Source organism: Diabrotica virgifera, chromosome 3, assembly GCF_917563875.1.
Source record: "Diabrotica virgifera virgifera chromosome 3, PGI_DIABVI_V3a".
NCBI classification, from domain to species: Eukaryota; Metazoa; Arthropoda; class Insecta; order Coleoptera; family Chrysomelidae; genus Diabrotica; species Diabrotica virgifera.
In genome coordinates, this window is record NC_065445.1 from 276536983 (window position 1) to 276557081 (window position 20099).

The window sequence follows — 20099 nt, forward strand, 5'->3', positions numbered from 1 at the left end:
CCCCAAAAACCACAAATTACCTACTTTAAAGGGATAAAAAGTGGGGTTCCGGGGCGAAATTTTTTAATAAAATGTTAGTTTAATAATAAGCACCCCTTGATATACCAGAAAAAACCGGACTTTTGTCCATTTTGCGAGATTCAACCTCTGTTTCCTACACTATAAACAAAATATGAAAATAACATAATTAATTAACATCTCGTTAATTAACATTAATTAACATTAATTAACATCCTCACTCTATTTTCTATTATTCGATCCTTACTTCTTCTTCTTTAGGTATTGTCTCCGCTAGTCTTACTATCTTCTGTCACCGGAGGTTGGTAATCATCACGGCTATTTTCACTTGAGATTGCAGCTCTGAACAAGTTGATGGAACTGCAATGGTACCATTTTCTCAGATTGTTAAGCCAGGATATGCGTGTTCTTCCAATACTTCGTTTTCCCTGCATTTTTTCCTGCATTATGGTTTGTAGCAACACATTTTTATCTCCTCTCATAACGTGGCCGAGATATTGTAACTTTCTTATCTTAATCGATCTTTACGGAGAAGAGTAATCATCAGATTTTTCTACACATGGAATTCCTTTTGGTTGTCTTCTGTTATGCTAAAATTATTCATTTTAAATATTAAGGGGCTATCCTAGTGTAAAAGTACGAAATTCATATACTTTTTTTGGGAATTTCTAAAATAAAAATTACTGTACCAATTATTTTGAAAATTTGCATGATCATTTATTATAAAAAGAAGTACACGTAAAACAATGTTCATCAAAAAATATTGAAAATTAAACGATTTATGCGCCATCTACTGGCACCGTGACAATAAAAACATGGCTCCACTGCTGCAGTGATTGTGACTAATAGAGATCCTAAAACATAAAATTTTAAAGTGATTATTCAAACATAAGTAATTTCCTATACCATCAACTAGGATTATTGAAAAATATTAAAATTTGGAAAAACGACGAAGTTTTGAATTTTTTTTTTAAATTAGGTAAAACATTTTCAGTTTAAAAAACCACCAAATTGACATTTTTTATTCGATCAAAAAACCCCTAGTTGATGGCATAGAAAATAACCTATATTTTAATAATAACTTTGAAATTTTATGTTTCAGGATCTCTATTAGTCCCAATCACTGCAGCAGTGGAGCTATGTTTTTATTTTCACGGCCCCAGTAGATGGCGCATAAATCGTTTAAATTTTCAATATTTTTTTATGAAAATTGTTTTACGTATACTTCTTTTTATAATAAATACCCATGCAAATTTTCAAAACAATTGGTACAGTACTTTTTATGTTAGAAATTCTCAAAAAAGTATATGAATTTCGTACTTTTACACTAGGATAGCCCCTTAATACTTGATACATATTAAACATTTTGTTTTAGGGATATACAATTATAGGGTGATGATAATGAGTGACTGTTATATCGGTCTGGATCAAGTGGTAGACTACAGGGTGAGGGTGGAAAGCAATTAAATTTAATTTATTTGTGATATTTTAGCGAATTTGAAAACCATAGGTATTTTATTTAATATATTATTTGTATATAATTTATTTATTATATATCATTAATTAATCTGAGTTTTTTTATTGTATCACTGTCCTTTACCTGTATTTTAAGCAAGATTTAGGCATTTGATTAACCAGAATAAATACGTTTCAAAAACAAGTAATTAAACTAGCAGAAAAAGATAGAGAAGTTAGTCATAAAACAAATGAAAACTACAAAAACAAAGATGTAATTTTTCTCAAAGCATTCTCAAACTTGCCAAACACTTTAAAGGCAAAAACGTTCGATCAGTACTTGTTGCCAGTTCTGACATACGGAACTGAAACTTGGGCTTTTAACAACAGCGAAGTCCACAAACTTCAAGTGACTCATAGAGGTATGGAACGGAGAACAGAGCCGTGTGGTACATATTTTCAATATGATGCAAGTATTGGAAATGCTGCCCCTTAAATATTATTGAAATTTAACTTTGATTTTTATTAAATGAAACTACACATAATGAACGAAAACTTTTATGTTAAAAACAAAACATACTTTAAATTAAATTAAAATTAACGAGAGACATATAGACCAATTATATTACGATGTACGACAAACATAAGTGTATTTTCCAATTAGTATAGAGTATTAAATTACTGATTAACTATTTGAAAGAAACAAATATAGTCATTTAAATTAAACAGCTATAAATGTACATGTAAAGTACATGTAAAGTAAACATGTAATAGAATAAGGTAAAAACAAATAAACACATAATATGGCTAACGGATTTCCATCCAAGCTATCTCTTCACACACTCACACACACAGATGAAATATGTATTAACATTAAATAACATTTACAAAAATTACAATTTTACCCTTCTGACTTTAATTTTGGCAAACTCGTCAATCAGATTGGTCTAGTCTAAAGTGAGGATTCTATTGAAATGAGTGCTAAATTTTTTAGTTTTGTTGGTCTTATGGAACTTCGTAAATAGTTTTTAATAATTTTTAATTTTGAAAAACTTCACCACTAGCTACCGTGACAGGGAATGTTTATGAAATTCTTAATGATACAACTACCTACATTTGGGTATAAGGTAATTAGGTTATTTGGCACAAATAGTTCAAAACCTCTAAAGGCTTCATGGCTTCATTTGAGATATATCACGCAATTCACTTAAAATATCATTAATTTACCTCTATATCCGATTTTTTATCTTTTTCTATTGAAAGTATTAGGTCTGGATCCCGCGTATGAAAAAAAAATTAATTAATAGCAAGCTGAAAATTTGTTAGTAGCTTAAGGGTGTCTAGTCGGACAAACTTTGATATATGGGAACACTGGAACAGGGGCAGTTTTAATTGTGGAACAGGTTAAAAATTTGGAACGGTCAGACCACGAAAACGGCACATGTATTTGGTCCGACAGAACAGACTTAAACTCTCCGAACAGAGATTAAACTCTCATGCAAAAATCAGACTGCTATTTATCACCTGTCATAATTCCTGTCATTTGACATATTCTACATGTTCCACTCATTAAAACGCCCATTTGGTGATAAATAGCAGTCTGATTTTTGCACGAGAGTTTAATCTCTGTTCGGAGAGTTTAAGTCCATTCTGTCGGACAAAATAAATGTGCCGTTTTCGTGGTCTGACCGTTCCAAATTTTTAACCTGTTCCACAATTAAAACTGCCCCTGTTCCAGTGTTCCCATATATCAAAGTTTATCCGAATAGACACCCTTAAGCTATTAACAAATTTTCAGCTTGCTATTAATCAACTTTTTTTTTGATACGCGCAATCCAGATCTATATTGAATGAAGATTCGTACAATATTTTTTTAGTGTTTTATCATTTTTTATTTCTCTATAAAAATGTCATATAAAAATTAAAATGAGTTTCTAGAAGCGAAAATCGATCAATCAAAGAATTAATGACAATGTCTAAAATATATCATCATCATCATCATTTGGCTCTACAACTCTATGTGAGTCTTGGCCGGGTTTACTATTTCCCTCCATTGTTGTCGGTCCTGAGCAGCTATTTCCCATTGCTGTACTCCCATTTTGCGTAGATCGCTGGCTACTGCGTCCTTCCATCTCTTTCTTGGGCGACCAACTGACCTTTTTCCATCGGGCCTTTCCCAGAATGTGGCGTTTAGAAGTCTTTCGTCACTTGATCTTAGTACGTGACCTTTAGTTTTTGAATCTTTGTTGACATCTTCTATTATTTCAAATAAGGCATCATATATTTCACAAGATTGAAGTCTTAAAGGTTTCAATGCATCTATTCGACTTGACCATCTAGTACTAGTAGCACTCAACGGTTTTAGAGTTAGTTGTGGAACATGTTTTTCAGAACTTCCTAATGTTTTGTAGAACCAGAAAAAACTACAGTTCTTGTATAATACAGAAAAAGGTTGTTGTTTCTGTAGAAGACACGTTTAAAGTTTAAAGAGTGGCATGTGCAGAGCAAGTAAAACGCCCTGGGATAATATTTTTACTATATATTTTTAATTATTGAATAGTTCAATTTGTATTTAGATTTTACTGATTATGCCGCCCCTTTGTGATGCCGCCTGATGCACTACCTCACCGCATCATAGCACGGCACAGCCCTGACGGAGAATGCTCAACATTAAGCTCAGTGATCGCAAATCCAATGAAGAGTTAAGGAGACGATCAAAAGTAGTGGATGTGATCCACAAAATTGCCATGTTAAAATGGAACTGGGCGGGTCACATAGGAAGAATGAAAGACAATCGTTGGACGAAGCGAATCCTCGAATGACGACCAAGTGCAAGCAAAAGAAGTAGAGGCAGACCTCAAACAAGATGGACTGATGTCATCAAGCGAATGGCTGGCCATGATCAATGACAGAATGCCAACAAAAGCTACTATCGCCTTCGTGAATAGATATCTACAGTAGACAGCTACGTGTAGATATCTACAGTGCACTAATTGGTAAAAATGCTGGTAACACAGAAATCGTCACGCGCAATTCGAAAACGCATAATCACCAAGTTGGATACAACCCTATTCATATACACACCAACTCACATACATATTGAGAAAAACATATATAGCATAATTTAGAAATTGAATTAATGATGTCATGTTCATATTATTATATGTATTATATCGCTAAAAAAGTATAGAACGACATGTATTATCCAACAAATATAATATAAAAGTATAAACAGTATTTATACTTTTATGTTTGTTGATAAAAAGTTTGTATTACAAATGGGAAGAAAAAGAGAAGACTCTGATCCACTAAGTACCTACCTAACCTATTAAAATGATATAATAAAAATAGATCATAATTATAAAGTAGTTTTTGAAAAAGTAGAGTATATTTGTATAAAATATGTGAGTAGCGCGCATGCAAAAACAATAAAAATCAACAAACCAAAAAAATTCAAGTAAGCAGTGATATCCACTAAGAATATCACGAGGTTTTTTCCTGGTTTTCCCTCGTGATTTATTATAGAATCTCTAGCGCGAGAATTTTACTGTAACCGTTGCATTTGGTTGTCTTTTTAGAGACAGATCACATGCTGATTTTTTTGTGGCGGATATTCTTGAGTTGGGGTTGATTTCATGTAATCGAATGAACTACCTTTCAGTAAAGTCGTCCCAGGAACGCATCTCATAAATATTGGCAAAATCATTTTAAAGTTTTCTACTTTAAAATGTACAATATATAACAAAATGTCAAAACCCAAAAGACTCCATTTTCAAACAAATAAATGTTTAAAAATAATAAAATCCTTGGATTTCTTAGTTTGGAAACAGATTCTCTCTTATACCTATTCCCATCCTTCTAAAAATTGCAGGAAAAAAGGGTGATGAATGTAGAGACATGGGGAGTCTACATAGTTGCACTCCACAACATATCAATTCACCGAGGTAAATATCAACAATGAATCGAACAAGAATCGAAATTAAATGTAATGCCTTTTATCTATCCACGGTTTTACTCACGTATCGAGTACTAGGAAGCACCTTAAAACTTTAAAAATAAGGTATTGTAAAAGATCTTTCGACGTCGCGTTCAAATTTGGCAATAGAATGAAAAAGATAAGAAAAGATCAATTTTTCAAAATTTGCTTCGCACTTAATGAGTTCCCAAAAATTAAGCTCAATATTTAGAAATTTGAAAATTTGTTTGTGAATGCTAGACGTCAAAACAAAAAAACTTCAGTTTTAAAAATTAAATTTGCTTCAAAAGGTTTCTAGATATCGTAATTTAAAAATAACGCTCAAAACCTTTAAAAGGTCAATTTTAGGCCTTTTCAGGGCCCCTATCTCAGGCCCTATAAGACCTCAGGGCCTATAATTCTCAGGAAAATATTTTTTAATGAGGTACAATAACATACTAAAATTTGGTACAAATCCGAGGACCTCGTCCACAAAACTCGGCGAAATCGTTTGGAATTGCTCAGAAATAAAAAACAATAAGCAAAATAATAAAAGAAAATAAGAGAAAAGAACGAGAAATCAAAATAGAAGAAGTAATATAGAACAACAAGAATATGAAATGCTTAAGACCGAAACTAGGCCGATTTTAAATAAACAAAATAAAAGACGTAAACGGAGTAGAAACAAACATTAAAGACAACATCATAAATAGAATCCACCATTTCTACTCAGAATTATATAAAACAAAAATGGAACCATCAGAAGAAATTAAAACCCAGCTTAAGTTGAAAACAAAAAAAAAATGTCAACTCAGAGCTACAGCCAGAAATAAGCAAATCAGAAATAAAGAAGGTTCTTCATAATGTAATCAAAAAATGTTACAAAAATACTATATTTTCGGAATTTGCCCTTGTCAACTGTATGAGATGAACGATTATGTGCTCTTATTAACACATTTTAAAATTCAGAGCGTCAGATAATTAATTTGTTAATTATTCAGTAATTTATTCATATAAAAAAAACTTTTTTACAGATTATTAAACGTTAACAACGTGTTTAGATAGCTGGTTCATTATCGTCCTTGTTCTCATCATACATAGTAGCATTTTTCAGAAGATAAATAAAAATAACCGGTTTAACCAAATTATTATATTATTTATAATAATTTCTACATTATATTATGTTCAAAACCTTTATATATTTTGTAGTAAAGTAGTTTTCTAGTAGCATCAGTTTACATCCGATTTGTGTTGGCGAATGGATTTAGTGTCCGCAGTCATATAAACCCAAACAAACAACAACATCCGATTTGTGCAACACCTAGTGTGTAGTAAGTTTGTTATTTTGTTTACACATATAAGAAATTGTTAGAATATTTAAATTCTGAATTATTCAGTTGTTGTTGTTTTTTAGTAATAACTTTGAACAGAAAAGATTATTTAAGAAGTGTGTTTGTTGATACTCCAGTGAAATAATCAAAATTTTACTGCGTTCAGGACGTCACAAAAACCAGGTACCAATTTGATGATTTTTCCGTTAATATATACCTATAGTAAGACAACCTACACGTTTTCTGCAGAAATTTTAGCGTTTGTTTTTTTAATTATAAACATTTAAGTGCGAGAAATGCAATTTTTTTGGATTTTCTACCGTTCTTTTCATCTGTTACATAAATAGCATTTCTTACAACAATTTTTCCTCGCTCGATGACGATTGATCCAGTAAAGTCTCGAACTCTGGAAAGTGTTCTTTTGACTCGAAACTGTTTTCCAGAAACGTTGAAGTTCTTACGACACACTTTTAATTTAATATGTAATTTTGGCAGTACCAATACCAATTGTTGAACTGCACGTACTTCATCAGGACTTCTCCCTTCTTATAATAGACCAGTGGCTGCTCGTCAGGGTCGGCAGGGTCGGCAGTGCCGACCCACACATTTATGGGCACATTATAGATTTTCTTAAATATATAAGTTAATCAGAGTTTATGATATTCGTTTCTGTGAAATAAAAAAAATATCTGTGAGATAATACATACTAAATTATATTCATTGTTTTTAAAAGAATTCGATCGATCCAATACGTTAAGTGATCCCTGCGCGCTGTGCGTAAGAGACTTTTCAAATTAATGATCCTAGCCCTGCACATGATTGCGATTGTGTGAATTATTATAAGGCCCGCTTCGGCAAGCCGTCCCCAGATTGACCATTTGCTTGTAATAACAAGCTATGGAATATTAGCCGATAGGCAATCAATTATACATTCCCCGTATTTATTTGAATGGCAAGTACGGCAGATAAACAATCTGCCGAGCGGTGATCTGCAAACGGCAACAAGACACGTACCTATAGACCAGGGCGCGTCTGTAAAAATATTAGTAACATTAATTTGGACGTTGAGAGGTGAGAGGTGACTCATATTTGTTTGCAGAAATTGCTTGAAAATAACTCATATAATAATATTTGAGTTATCTTCCCACTCAAAAAGGTCCGGAACATTGTTTAAATAATCAAAATGTCAAAAAATGAAGGAAAAATTCGATTTTTTTCTTCATTTTTTGAATATAACTTTAAAAGTATTTATTTTCGAGAAAAGTTGCACCGACATAAAAGTTGCGTAATTAAATTTCCTACACTATAGGATTAGTTAAACATTTTAAAAATTATCCCCCTTGTTGAAAAATAGCAATAATAGCGAAAAAATCATAAAAAACAAGTATTCGCATTTTACGTTTTTCAACCATTTATGCTACACCTAGGACCTTCATATTTTACCCAGAAAAACTATCATATAATAAAACAATACTGTGAATTTTATTAAGATCGGTTCAATAGATTTTGCAAGATAAATTTTGCAATCCAGCTTTCGCAAAAAAATTCATTTTTTCAAAATGTTGCAGAACTGAAAATAAAGCAGACAGCAAGTTAAATTTATTTTTACGTATAGAAGAACATTGTACCTTTCTTCTATATGTAAAAAAATCAACTTGCTATCTGATTTATTGTCAATACTGAAACATTTTGAAAAAATTAATTTTTTTTGCAAAAGCTGGATTGCAAAATTTATTTTGCAAAATGTATTGAATCGATCTTAATGAAATTTACAGTATTTTTTTAATATTATCATAAAGGTTTTCGGGTTAACATATGAAGGTCGTAAGTGTAGCATAAATGGTTGAAAAACGTAAAATGCGAACTTATTTTTTATGTTTTTTTCGCAATTATTGCTGTTTTGCAACAAGGATGACACTTTTAAAAATTTTTAACCAATCCTATATTGTAGGAAATTTATTACGCAACTTTTATGTCAGTGTAACTTTTCTCAGAAGTGAATATTTTGAAAGTTAAAATCAAAAAACGAAGAAAAAAATCGAAGTTTTTCTTCATTTTTTGACATTTTGATTATTTAAACAATGTTCCAGACCTTTTTGAGTGGAAGGATAACTCAATTATTATTTCCAAAGAATTTTCAAAATATCTATTAGACAAGTTTATTAAAAATTATCCATCATTCTTTAATCAAATAAAATAAGAAAATGGAATAATAGTTTTATATGCTGATCTAAATATTTTCGGAGGGTGGGATAAGTTACAAAATATGTTTAATTTTATATACTGCAATTCATTAGGTATAACAAACTGTTCCCGAAATTAATAAATTATTGTGCTCAAATGTGGGCAAATTCTGCCTCAAATGAACGGGATTTCTCTTGTCTCAAAAGAGTCAAAACGTATTGTCGAAACACCATGAAACAAGAGAGAATGTCAAACTTGTCTCAAATGTCAATAGAAAAAAACTTTTAAAACCTCTCCAAAACAATAATAAATGTTACAATGATGTTATAACCCATTTTGCTACTTCGAAATTACATAGACTAGAGTTAATTTATAAACAGGTTTAGGTTCTAAATTTATAGGAAAAAACAAAAAAAATTAAAAAAACAATAAAAAAAAACAAAAACCAAAATCTTCTATGAAATTGAAGCCTTTAATTAGATGGCATACCTATCTGAGGAGACAAAACCTTGCCGACCCTGTTCCTAAAGCCACGAGCCGCCACTGTAATAGACTATTGAAAAGATACAGAGATTCCCATCAAGCCCAGTACGCCTTTATAGTTAAACTGTATTTGGTTATTTTTTACCGAAAAACTCCGCCGACTTGGACTGCCTATAACTTTCATCAAACTCATTCATTCCTATCTCTCAAATCGAACAATACGCGTCAAAGTCACCAAACAATTTTCCACACCATTCACTTCACAAGCAGGAGTACCACAAGGGTCGATATTAGCTCCAATATTATACACAGCATACAACAGTGACATCCCCCACCCCATTAATCAAACCGAGTCAATCCTACTATACGCCGACGATACCGCATTTCTCACTGCAGGAACTGCATACGGTAGGCTGAGACATCCCTCTGTCTTCGATAAGGCTCAAACCCAGTTAAATAAAATGGTTACATGGTGTAACAAATGGAGAGTCACCCTCAATCCAACCAAAACCCAAACGATTGCCTTCAGACATCCTCATAGTACCCGTAACGAAAGGGCTAGGATCACTTTCCAGGGCGAAGCTCTTGAATTCCGTTCGTCAGTGGTCTATCTGGGGGTCCATTTTAGCAGGACACTCAACTGGAACATTGACATCCAACACACCTTAAACAAGGTAAGGAATAGAGCCAGGCACGTAGCCGGGGGGGGGGGGCTTGAGGGGCTTCAGCCCCCCCGAAATTTTCAGAGAAAGGACAAAAAGGCTACATTTAAGTTTACATAGGCAGACTTCAACCTATCAAATTAGTACCCCCCCCCAAAACCAAATCTACGTGCCTGAATAGAGCTAAACTCCTTGGAGCGCTGTCTGGAACGTCTGGAGGTACATCAAACAAGACTCTCATTCACACATACTAAACATACATAAGGCCCATTATCGACTACAGAGCTGTTATCTATGCCTCAATCAACCGCCCACATAATAACACCATCCCGGCTTGTGAGCGAAAAATACTCAGAAAGTGTCTCAGGAAGCACTGGAGATATTCGTCGGTGTTAGTACATCCACTCGCAAAAATACTTCCTATCAATAAGCAGTGGCGACGCGTGACTTTTTCTAAAGTGTTACCAAAACCAGAAGTATTTTATAAATATTTTTATATATACAGTGTTCCCATACATCAAAGTTTGTCCGACTAGACACCGTGAATTTTCAGCTTGCTATTAATCAACTTTTTTTTGGTACACGCGATCCAGGTCTATTATAAAAATAGATGAAATACAGAAATAAAATTAAAAAATTAAAAATTTAAGAAACCATATAAAGTATCTACAAACTAAAAATATATTTGTTGTTTTTAGGTAAAATATGTATTATATCACCTTTATACTTTATTAAAAAATCCAAATTGTATAATTAGTATACTAATCAGTACATTCATTTGTCATTTTTAGCCTAAAATATTAAATAATTTTTATTTTATTGATTATACACTACAATGTACTGTATAATCAACATTATTATATGTCATATAATAATGTTGTTGTTAATTAATACAGGGTGTAACAAAAATACAGGTCATAAATTAAATCACATATTCTGGGACCAAAAATAGTTAGAATGAACCTAACTTACCTTGGTACAAATATGCACACAAAAAAGCTCTTTGAAGCCCTTTGAAGTTACAAAATGAAAATCGATTTTTTCGAATATATCGAAAACTATTAGAGATTTTTTATTGAAAATGGATATGTGGTATTTTTATGGCAGGAGCATCTTAAAGAAAAATTATAGTGAAATTTGTGCTCCCCATAAAAATTTTATGGGGTTTTGTTCCCTTAAAGCCCCCCAAACTTTTCTGTACGTTCCAATTAAATTATTATTGTGGTACCATTAGTTAAATTCAATATTTATAAAACTTTTTTGGCTCTTAGTATTTTTTCGATAAGGCAGTTTTTATCGAGTTGCGGCTTCTTTTCTAATATGTTTACATAAAAAATTTATGGGGGTTTTGTTCCTTTAAACCCCCCAAATGTTTGTGTACGCTCCAATTAAACTATTACTGCGATACCATTAGTTAAACAAAATGTTTTTAAAACTTTTTTGCCTCTTTGTATTTTTTCGAGAAGGCAACTTTTATCGAGATATGACTTCTTTTTTAATACGGTTCAAAATATACTTAAAAATGTAAATCATACATAAATTTTCTTATTATTACCAAGTCTCCATAATCGTACTTAACCATATACAAATATGTGGTGGATTTGACAAATATTCAAAATATCTCGATAAAAACTGACTTTTCGAAAAAGTACTAAGAGCCAAAAAAGTTTTAAAAATATTTTGTTTAAGTAATGGTACTACAATAATAATTTAATTGGAACGTACACAAAAGTTTGGGGGGGTTTAAAGGAACTAAACCCCCATAAAATTTTTATAGGGTGTCCAAATTTCACTATAATTTTTTTTAAGATGCTACTGTCATAAGAATGCCATATGTCCATTTTCAATAAAAAATCTTTAATAGTTTTCGATATATTGGAAAAAATCGATTTTCATTTTGTAACTTCAAAGGGTTGTAACTTTTTTTATATACACATTTGCACTAAGGTAAGCATAGAAAAAAGTGTGTGATTTGGTAGAATGCGATCTTACCCTTCAAAAAATATGTCACGTATTTCAGCACCTGGAAAATTGGAAGGATACTACAAATCTGGCCTCCACATAAGTGGTCTGTAGCTTCGACATGATAGGTGTGAAATTTTAAACGTTCTTGCTGTTGATTGGATAGGAAGGGTAGCGTTATCTAGCCTCCACGCTAGGTACACCATAGCCTCCATACGGTACTTCCAATATTTAATATTATTTTATTCAAGTGGACAATAAAGGTAAAACACAAACAACTTTTGTTTCTTAATTATTTATTTATACAATAATGTGACATTTTACATAGAAATATGAGTATTTAATTTCGATTAAATATATGTTTACTTGTTGAATTTATCGGCTGCACACAACAGCTGATCGGCCATTAGACCCAACAACAAAACGCGAAATAAAATGTGTATTTTAAAACTGTTGGATAAACAGTACCTACAATCAGAAAAACTTACCTTTGTAACAAGAATTATACTTGGCAACCCTGCCGACCAAGTGACAGAGGTTCTCCCGACGGCTGACAGCAAAAATGGCGGGGACTGCTTCAAGAGTGCCTGATTGTACTCCAAGCCATTGAACTATTAGTTTTAATCATGTAGTTTGTTTCTATTTCTTTCGGTGATTATACCGCTCACAGTAAAGTTTGTGCTTATTATTATTCAACCCCGATGTGCAAGGTGCTTCCCATTATTTACAGCTGAAGTTCGAGTACGAGCAAAACCCCTATAATATATCCTAACTCTCACACCCTAAACCCTCATCCCCTTATACCTTTAAAAAAGTACTCGATTATGAAATAATAAAAATATCAAAAAACACGACTGAATATCAGCTTTTTATGGTGACACAAACACCAAACACATCACATAACCGACCATATAAAATAAGAACGACAACCGACAACGAACGAACGAACACGAACGACACGAACACAGATTACAGATTCACAGATAGCGCAGGATTTGTCAAAAGTCATGTTCCACCAATCACAATGCCGACATCAGCGCCTCTGACTAAACGGAAGGAAAATAAATACGATTACATGTTTTTTATTAGAGTTAGCGGGGCATGAAGGTAAGTTAGGTTTGCAAATACCACTGTCACAGTGACAGTTTTAGTTGACATCCTCCTCTGATACGTGTAAAGCTGGGAAACAATCAATATAATGATAATGTATATAAAAAGGTTACTATCGCTAAATTTCCCAGCTCGACTAGTTTCATTTCATTTTATCTCATAACTTAATGCGTTTTCCATCTTTTGTGCTATTTTGCCGGTTATTAGCGCGCTCATTACTGTATATCCTGATGTATTCTCTGCTTGGATCTTCCATAAATAGTAAACAATAATAATAACTTTTTATTAAGTTCACGTCTTAAATCAATTATTTATCAAATACATTAGGTTTGTTCTAGCAAACAGTCAAACTAGTCAGAAATCGTCAGCAAACAGTTGGTCAGTGAGAAAACATAATACAGTCACCAGTGCTATCCCCTCTACTCGCGCTGGTCGACTATTCGCTAATGGTTTCAAACCGTTTGAAACTGATGCTAGAACAAACCTACTATCAATAATTTAATCAACAACTCAAAATATTCCCGATGCCATGTCAAATATTTAAAACTGTCACTGTGTCTTGTCATCATATTCTATTTGACTCAGTGCGTTGTATGAGGGACTCGTATGTTTTCAGGGACTTTCGGCCGTCGGTAAGAACGTAATATTTCATTCTGCGCTTAAATTTTTCAAAAATACTTATTAGTTTTCTCAGGATTCGAAAAAAATTAATCCCCATTTGAATAGCATTGCAGCCGAAAATACGTACCCATCCCCTTAATTTTTATGAAACAAATTAATTAAATAACATTACAATACGTCATTTTGAAGCTTTTTCTTTATCTTACCAGATAAAATGTTTACATTTAATATACAGAGTTGGGATAAAGTATGGAACCAAGCAAATATCTTTGAAACGAAAAGAACAATATTTATGAAATTTTGCATGCAAGTACAGTGACGCAAAAGGCATATGATGCCATATTTTTTGTTACTACTCCACTTCCGGTTTCACCGGAAATACCCTTAACTTATTTAATTTAAATGGGACACCGATTAATACATACCGAGTTTGCGATAAAAAACTATTAAAACAAGAAATTATTCTCTTTTATTTATTTCTTAATTAATCTCGTTAATTTATTTACGTTAGACCAATGATATTAAAAATAAAACAAAAAAAAATGTGTGTGTACTTTGTACGCACGTAAGAAGTGATACTTCTATTATATGATTTCTTAAAAATAAATATACTTTAAACAGTTTGTTTTAATTTTTTTTAAAACACCAAACTAATTTTGTGCTTACCGCTTTCAAAAAAATAAAAAAAAAGTATAGGATTGCTCCGGATTCGAACTCAAGATCTCTCGATCTCTGGCCGAATGCTACACCAAATACGCTACGAGGACTGTGTCTGTATCGGTTCAGACGTACCTAATGACAATTCACAGTAACAAACATACAAGGTGAAGTATAATAAATATACAATAAAATGTTTTAATAATACTCATCTTACTCCTGTGGAAGACGAATCCAAAGACACAAAAATTATAATAAATATATTTACTAAAAACACTAATATATTCTTTTCACACCTTTTCTTGCACTGATATATTTATACATAACTAGAAATATTTAGCAAATGAACGCCATACTGTCTGTGTGCGCATGCGCGCAGTATTATGAAATTTTACTCTCAATCGCGCCTAAAGAAGTATAACTTCAAAAAATCATTTCAAATGTTGAAAATGTTTGCTGTTCACCTCCTGACAACGTGCAAGCCTATAAATAAATTCGTGAGTTACTTTTTGCAAGATTTCTTCACGTATTAGTTCACATTCATCAATTATTCTTTGTGTCAAATCGTGCAAGCATGTTGGTCGCCTAACGTAAACACGTGCTTTTAGATAACCTCAAAGAAAAAAGCTAACGGGTTGATGTCCAGGGAACGAGCGGGCCACTCTATGAATCCTCTACGTCCAATCCATCGATTTGGAAAATTCACTTCCAAAAAACGAAAATTCACCATAACCGATTATCATTAATATTTCAATAATTTTAATAATTTTTCACTTAAAAGAACCATTTTTAATACAACTTATTTATGCCAGTTAGTTCAGTAACAATTTTACCTACTATACTAAATTCAAATAAGTCATGCAGTGCATGTAAACAACAATTTTAGTCTAAAGTATAGATGGTGCTCGGTTATTTCCTACTACGTTGTATTAATACAAAAAATTATCTACAGACACTTTTAACAATTTTTTTCTACCAAATTTACTATGTATGAATTAAAAATAACAAGTTCTTTTAAAACCCGCAAAAATATACAGGGTGTCCCATTAAAATATAGAGTAGTAACAAAAAATATGGCAACAGATGCCTTTTGCATCACTGTACTTGCATGCAAAATTTCATAAATATTGTTCTTTTCGTTTCAAAGATATTTGCTTGGTTCCATACTTTATCCCAACCCAGTATTTCTTTTTACCTAATGGCAAGCAACAATTCGAAAAAAACTGAATTTTTCTCGCTGAAATTTCTGCAGAAAACATATAGGTTTATATATATATATATATATATATATATATATATATATATATATATATATATATATATATATATATATAGTACAAATATTTTCGACCGTACTGTGTTATAGTGGTTTGAAGTTTCAGCAATTCGGTCATGTGAAATAAAAGTCTATTTGTTATTTCTCAATATTTCGTCACACTTTTGTGACTTCTTCAGGAGAAAACTGTAAATTTATTAAGATTAGAAATTAACAAAAGCTAAATATTTAATTACTTACAACTATAAGAGTATTAATTTAGATTTTTTTAACATATCGTAAGGGACATTGATATGTTAAATATTTAACATATCCCTTACGATATGTTAAAAAAATCTAAATTAATACTCTTATAGTTGTAAGTAATTAAATATTTAGCTTTTGTTAATTTCTAATCTTAATAAATTTACAGTTTTCTCCTGAAGAAGTCACAAAAGTGTGACGAAATATTGAGAAATAACAAATAGACTTTTATTTCACATGACCGAATTGCTGAAACTTCAAACCACTATATATATATATATATATATATATATCTATTTCATCTGTTTGAGTTATATATATATATATATATATATATATATATATATATATATATATATATATATATATATATATATATATATATATATATATATATATATGAAAATTACTAAGTTCTCGGGAAGAACCGCGTTGAGAATTTATAACTCGACGTTTCGGCACCCTTTTTGGAGCCATTATCAAGAGGGGTATGGTTCCGTTCGAGTTCGGGGTCTCAATCTGCCTACTCCCCTCACTCGTGACGTACCAGTAGTGTCTTGTTCTCTAGGAGAACGGTCAAGCGGCACTGAGGTCTCAATCTGCCTACTCCTCAGTGTCGAGTGACGACCTGTCTTCGCCTGTGTAGCTCCTTTTATACTCTCAGTGCGCGCGGGAACTGTATGCGCGGGAGAGGCCTGAGTGGGATCGACTGACGTGGGGATTCGCCGAAGCAGCGGTCGCCATGTTGCCGGCAGTCTTTTGGCGTCATCGCGTGTGTTTAGGCTGTGAGGGCGTTTTTCAATTTCGATGGCTTCACGGATGATTCTCGATTTTAAGGAGCGGACAGGGGCGATGGTTTTTGCTTTCTCGAAATCTATTTGGTGACCTGTCTGAATATGATGTTGGGCAAGGGCTGAAGTAGTGTCGGAATGTTTTACAGATATGGAATGTTCGTAGATACGGTTTTGGATTCGTCGGTTTGTCTGTCCTATGTATGTCCGTGGGCAACTGGAACAAGGTATCTCGTAGACACCATGGTCTTCATCTTCATATATATATATCTATTAACGAAAAAACTTATTAAATTCCTGGATCTAGTCCCGAGAAAACATTATTTTTCTAGACTATTTTCATTTTCCCCCGGATGGGAGAAAATGAATGCGTAGGTATGTACGTAAATATAGATAGGCACATACATGTACGTTAACTTATACATACGTAATTCATTTTTAAATTGCAGTTGATAACAATTAAAAAGACAAGTATTATACGTGGGTACATATAATCAGATATTAAATTTTTGTAAATTTCATTAATGTTTTAATTTTTGTCACTTTCACCTTTTGATGATGTTGTAATAACCCGTTCACCTGAAACTTGCGTTCACACTCTTGAATACTTAGGTAGGTATATCAGGATTTTCAGTCAACAAGATTTTATAAATTTGCGGTAAGTCTCTGTCTTTAAAATTATTTATTTCAGACAAATCAGAAAGGAACAAATCGTCCTCAGAATCTTCTTCATGTTCAGTATGCATCTTTGAACCGAATTCAGCTTAAAAAGAATTATTATTGATTACTGTTTTTGGTTACACTTGTAGCCCAGTCAAAAAAATATATATTAAGAGGAAACAGTAGCGATCAACAGGTAGCGAAAACGCGTTCCAAGATTGCGGCTGTAATTTTAAATATTTTTTCGAGATATTTGGCACACTTATTCGCAACATAATAAAGAATTTCGGTACAGAGCCCAATTTGAAAAATATATTAATATGTGGAAATTACTCTGTAATTAAATACAATATTAAAAAAACGAGCCTGTACCGCCATTAAGAAGAACAAAAAAATACACTTTCTTCAAATAAACTTTTTTATCCGATGCCTAAAAATGACACAAATGCCTTTATCCAAAATGACACAAAATCTAGGCATCGGATAAAAAAGTTTATTTGAAGAAAGTGTATTTTTTTGTTCTTCTTAATGGCTGTACAGGCTCGTTTTTTTAATATTGTATTTAATTACAGAGTAATTTCCACATATTAATATATTTTTCAAATTGGGCTCTGTACCGCCATTCTTTATTATATTACGAATACGTGTGCGAAATATCTCGAAAAAATATTCAAAATTACAGCCGCAATCTTGGAACCCGTTTTTGCTACCTGTTGATCGCTACTGTTTCCTCTTAATACGCTTAAATTATTTTGTATTAGATTTCAAATTGGCACCTTTTCGAATCAAAGTTTAGGCGAAGCGAAATTTTTTTCATGAAAGTATCGGTTTAATTTTATATCAGATCAAATAGTCAGGTAAAAACTAGCATGGTAGGTAAAAACTATAATTGCGGAGTCGAAAAAGGTAATGAAATTGCGGATATAGCCGCAAAAAGTACTCACAGTTGCCACCATATTGACAAAGTATTTAATTTAAAAGATTTGAATAATGCTCTTATACCTAATATCAGAAGGAAATGGGAAACTGATTACAAAATAATTGCAAATAAATCAACAAACCATTATTTCAGTATTCACCCCACACTTCCAAAAAACATTCCTCATTTCACCTTTAATTATAATAGAGCACAAATGTTAGTATTGACTCGTTTAAAATTGAACCATGGTCGCTTTCCATCTCACTTATATAAAATTGAGATTCTTAACTCTCCTGTCTGTAGTTGTGACACTGGATCCATTGGTGATCTAAATCATATATTTCTAGAATGTTCTCTGAACTCTCAATCTTCTTCAATTCTGTGTCAAGAACTAATTCATCACGAGTGCCCATTGCCGCTAAATATTATAGCTCTCCTTTCTTCCTCAGATAAATCGGTACTAGATTCTATCATTAATTTTATCAGAAATTCAAAAATAGCGGTATAGTTTAAAAATAGACAACCTGAAAACATTTAATATAATTAAGAATTTACATGTTTTGTGGCAAATAGATTTTGTCTGATGCCAGGATCTCACACACACATACAGGTAAAAACTAGACACAGAAAAAATGGAGAGAGATCGTTTAGAATTTATAAGATAATGCAACGATTTTAACACCTAATTAATTTAGTTTGTATTTTAATTTATTTACATTTATCTTTAATTTATTTATACCAAACTTTTTACAGTAAAACATAATTTATACAGGGTGTTTCATTAATAATTGTCCATATAGTAACTGGAGAAACTTTAGCACAAAATACGAAGATTTAACCCAAAACACTTAAATAAAATGTGGTTGCTTACTGAGTTACAGGGTGTTTTATCTAAAAATTTAAAAACTATTTTTGCTCAGTCTTTTCATACCATTCGACGTATCTTGTTCATACTTGGCAGCAAGTATAGGTACTGTACAAGCTACTAAATTATGTTAAACAAACGTATCTGGCTATTAACAGAGGCGTACGACGGGGGAAAGTGTATGGTTGACCCTTTCCAAATTCTACGCCACTGGCGAAATTGCTATTATAGTTCAATTTTTGGATTCTCCAATACTTTTTATAAAAATAATATACTCCTCATTCGTAGTGATAAAGTTATTAGTTTTCGAGATCTTTGAGGTTAAAAATGAAACGACACGGTTATTTTGATTAATGTATTGTGTCGCTTAATTTTTAATTTCAAATATCTCGAAAACTGATCATTTTATCGTTACGAATGAAGAGTATATTATTTACATAAAAAGTATTGCAAAATAAAAAAATTACACTAAAATAGCAATTTCGTCAGTGGCGTAGAATTTGGGAAGGGTCAACCAGCCACTATCCCCTGTTGTACGCCTCTGGTAGTAGCTAGAAACGTTTGTTTATCTTAATTTAGTAGGGTGTACAGTATCTACACTTTCTGCCAAGTATGATAAGGATTGTCCAACTAGTTTTAAAGTACTGGGTACAAATAATTTTTAAATTTTAATCATATGAATCATATCATAAATTAATCAAAATAACTGTGCCGTTTCATATTTAACTTCAAATATCTCAAAAACTAATGACTTTATCATTACCAATAAAGAGTACATTATTTACGTAGAAAGTATAGAAGAATCTAAAAATGGTACTTAAATACTAATTCCTCCAGTGGCGTAGAATTTGAGAAGGGTCAACCATTACCCATCCCCTGTCGTACGCCTCTGGTAGTAGCTAGAAAC

At 32.1% G+C, this 20099-nt stretch overlaps 2 protein-coding genes and 1 non-coding gene across 3 annotated transcripts in view; all 3 read left to right on the top strand.

The window, feature by feature from the left end:
* The window catches only part of LOC114335494 (activating signal cointegrator 1 complex subunit 3), a 68361-nt gene extending 66776 nt beyond the window's left edge, over positions 1–1585 (top strand). The window contains exon 26 of the mRNA XM_050646192.1: positions 1394–1585. Coding sequence (XP_050502149.1) covers positions 1394–1485 — 92 coding nt within the window. The 3' untranslated portion in view covers positions 1486–1585. The remainder of the gene's footprint in view (positions 1–1393) is intronic.
* Positions 1586–6510: 4925 nt separating this feature from the next.
* On the top strand, positions 6511–12328 carry LOC114335495 (uncharacterized). Its single transcript, XR_007696976.1, has 3 exons — positions 6511–6759; positions 6843–6942; positions 12109–12328. It is a non-coding gene; the product is annotated as an uncharacterized LOC114335495 (transcript).
* Positions 12329–18277: 5949 nt separating this feature from the next.
* The window catches only part of LOC126882758 (putative tRNA pseudouridine synthase Pus10), a 28267-nt gene continuing 26445 nt past the window's right edge, over positions 18278–20099 (top strand). The window contains exon 1 of the mRNA XM_050647752.1: positions 18278–18314. Within this exon, the coding sequence (XP_050503709.1) occupies positions 18278–18314 (37 nt within the window). The remainder of the gene's footprint in view (positions 18315–20099) is intronic.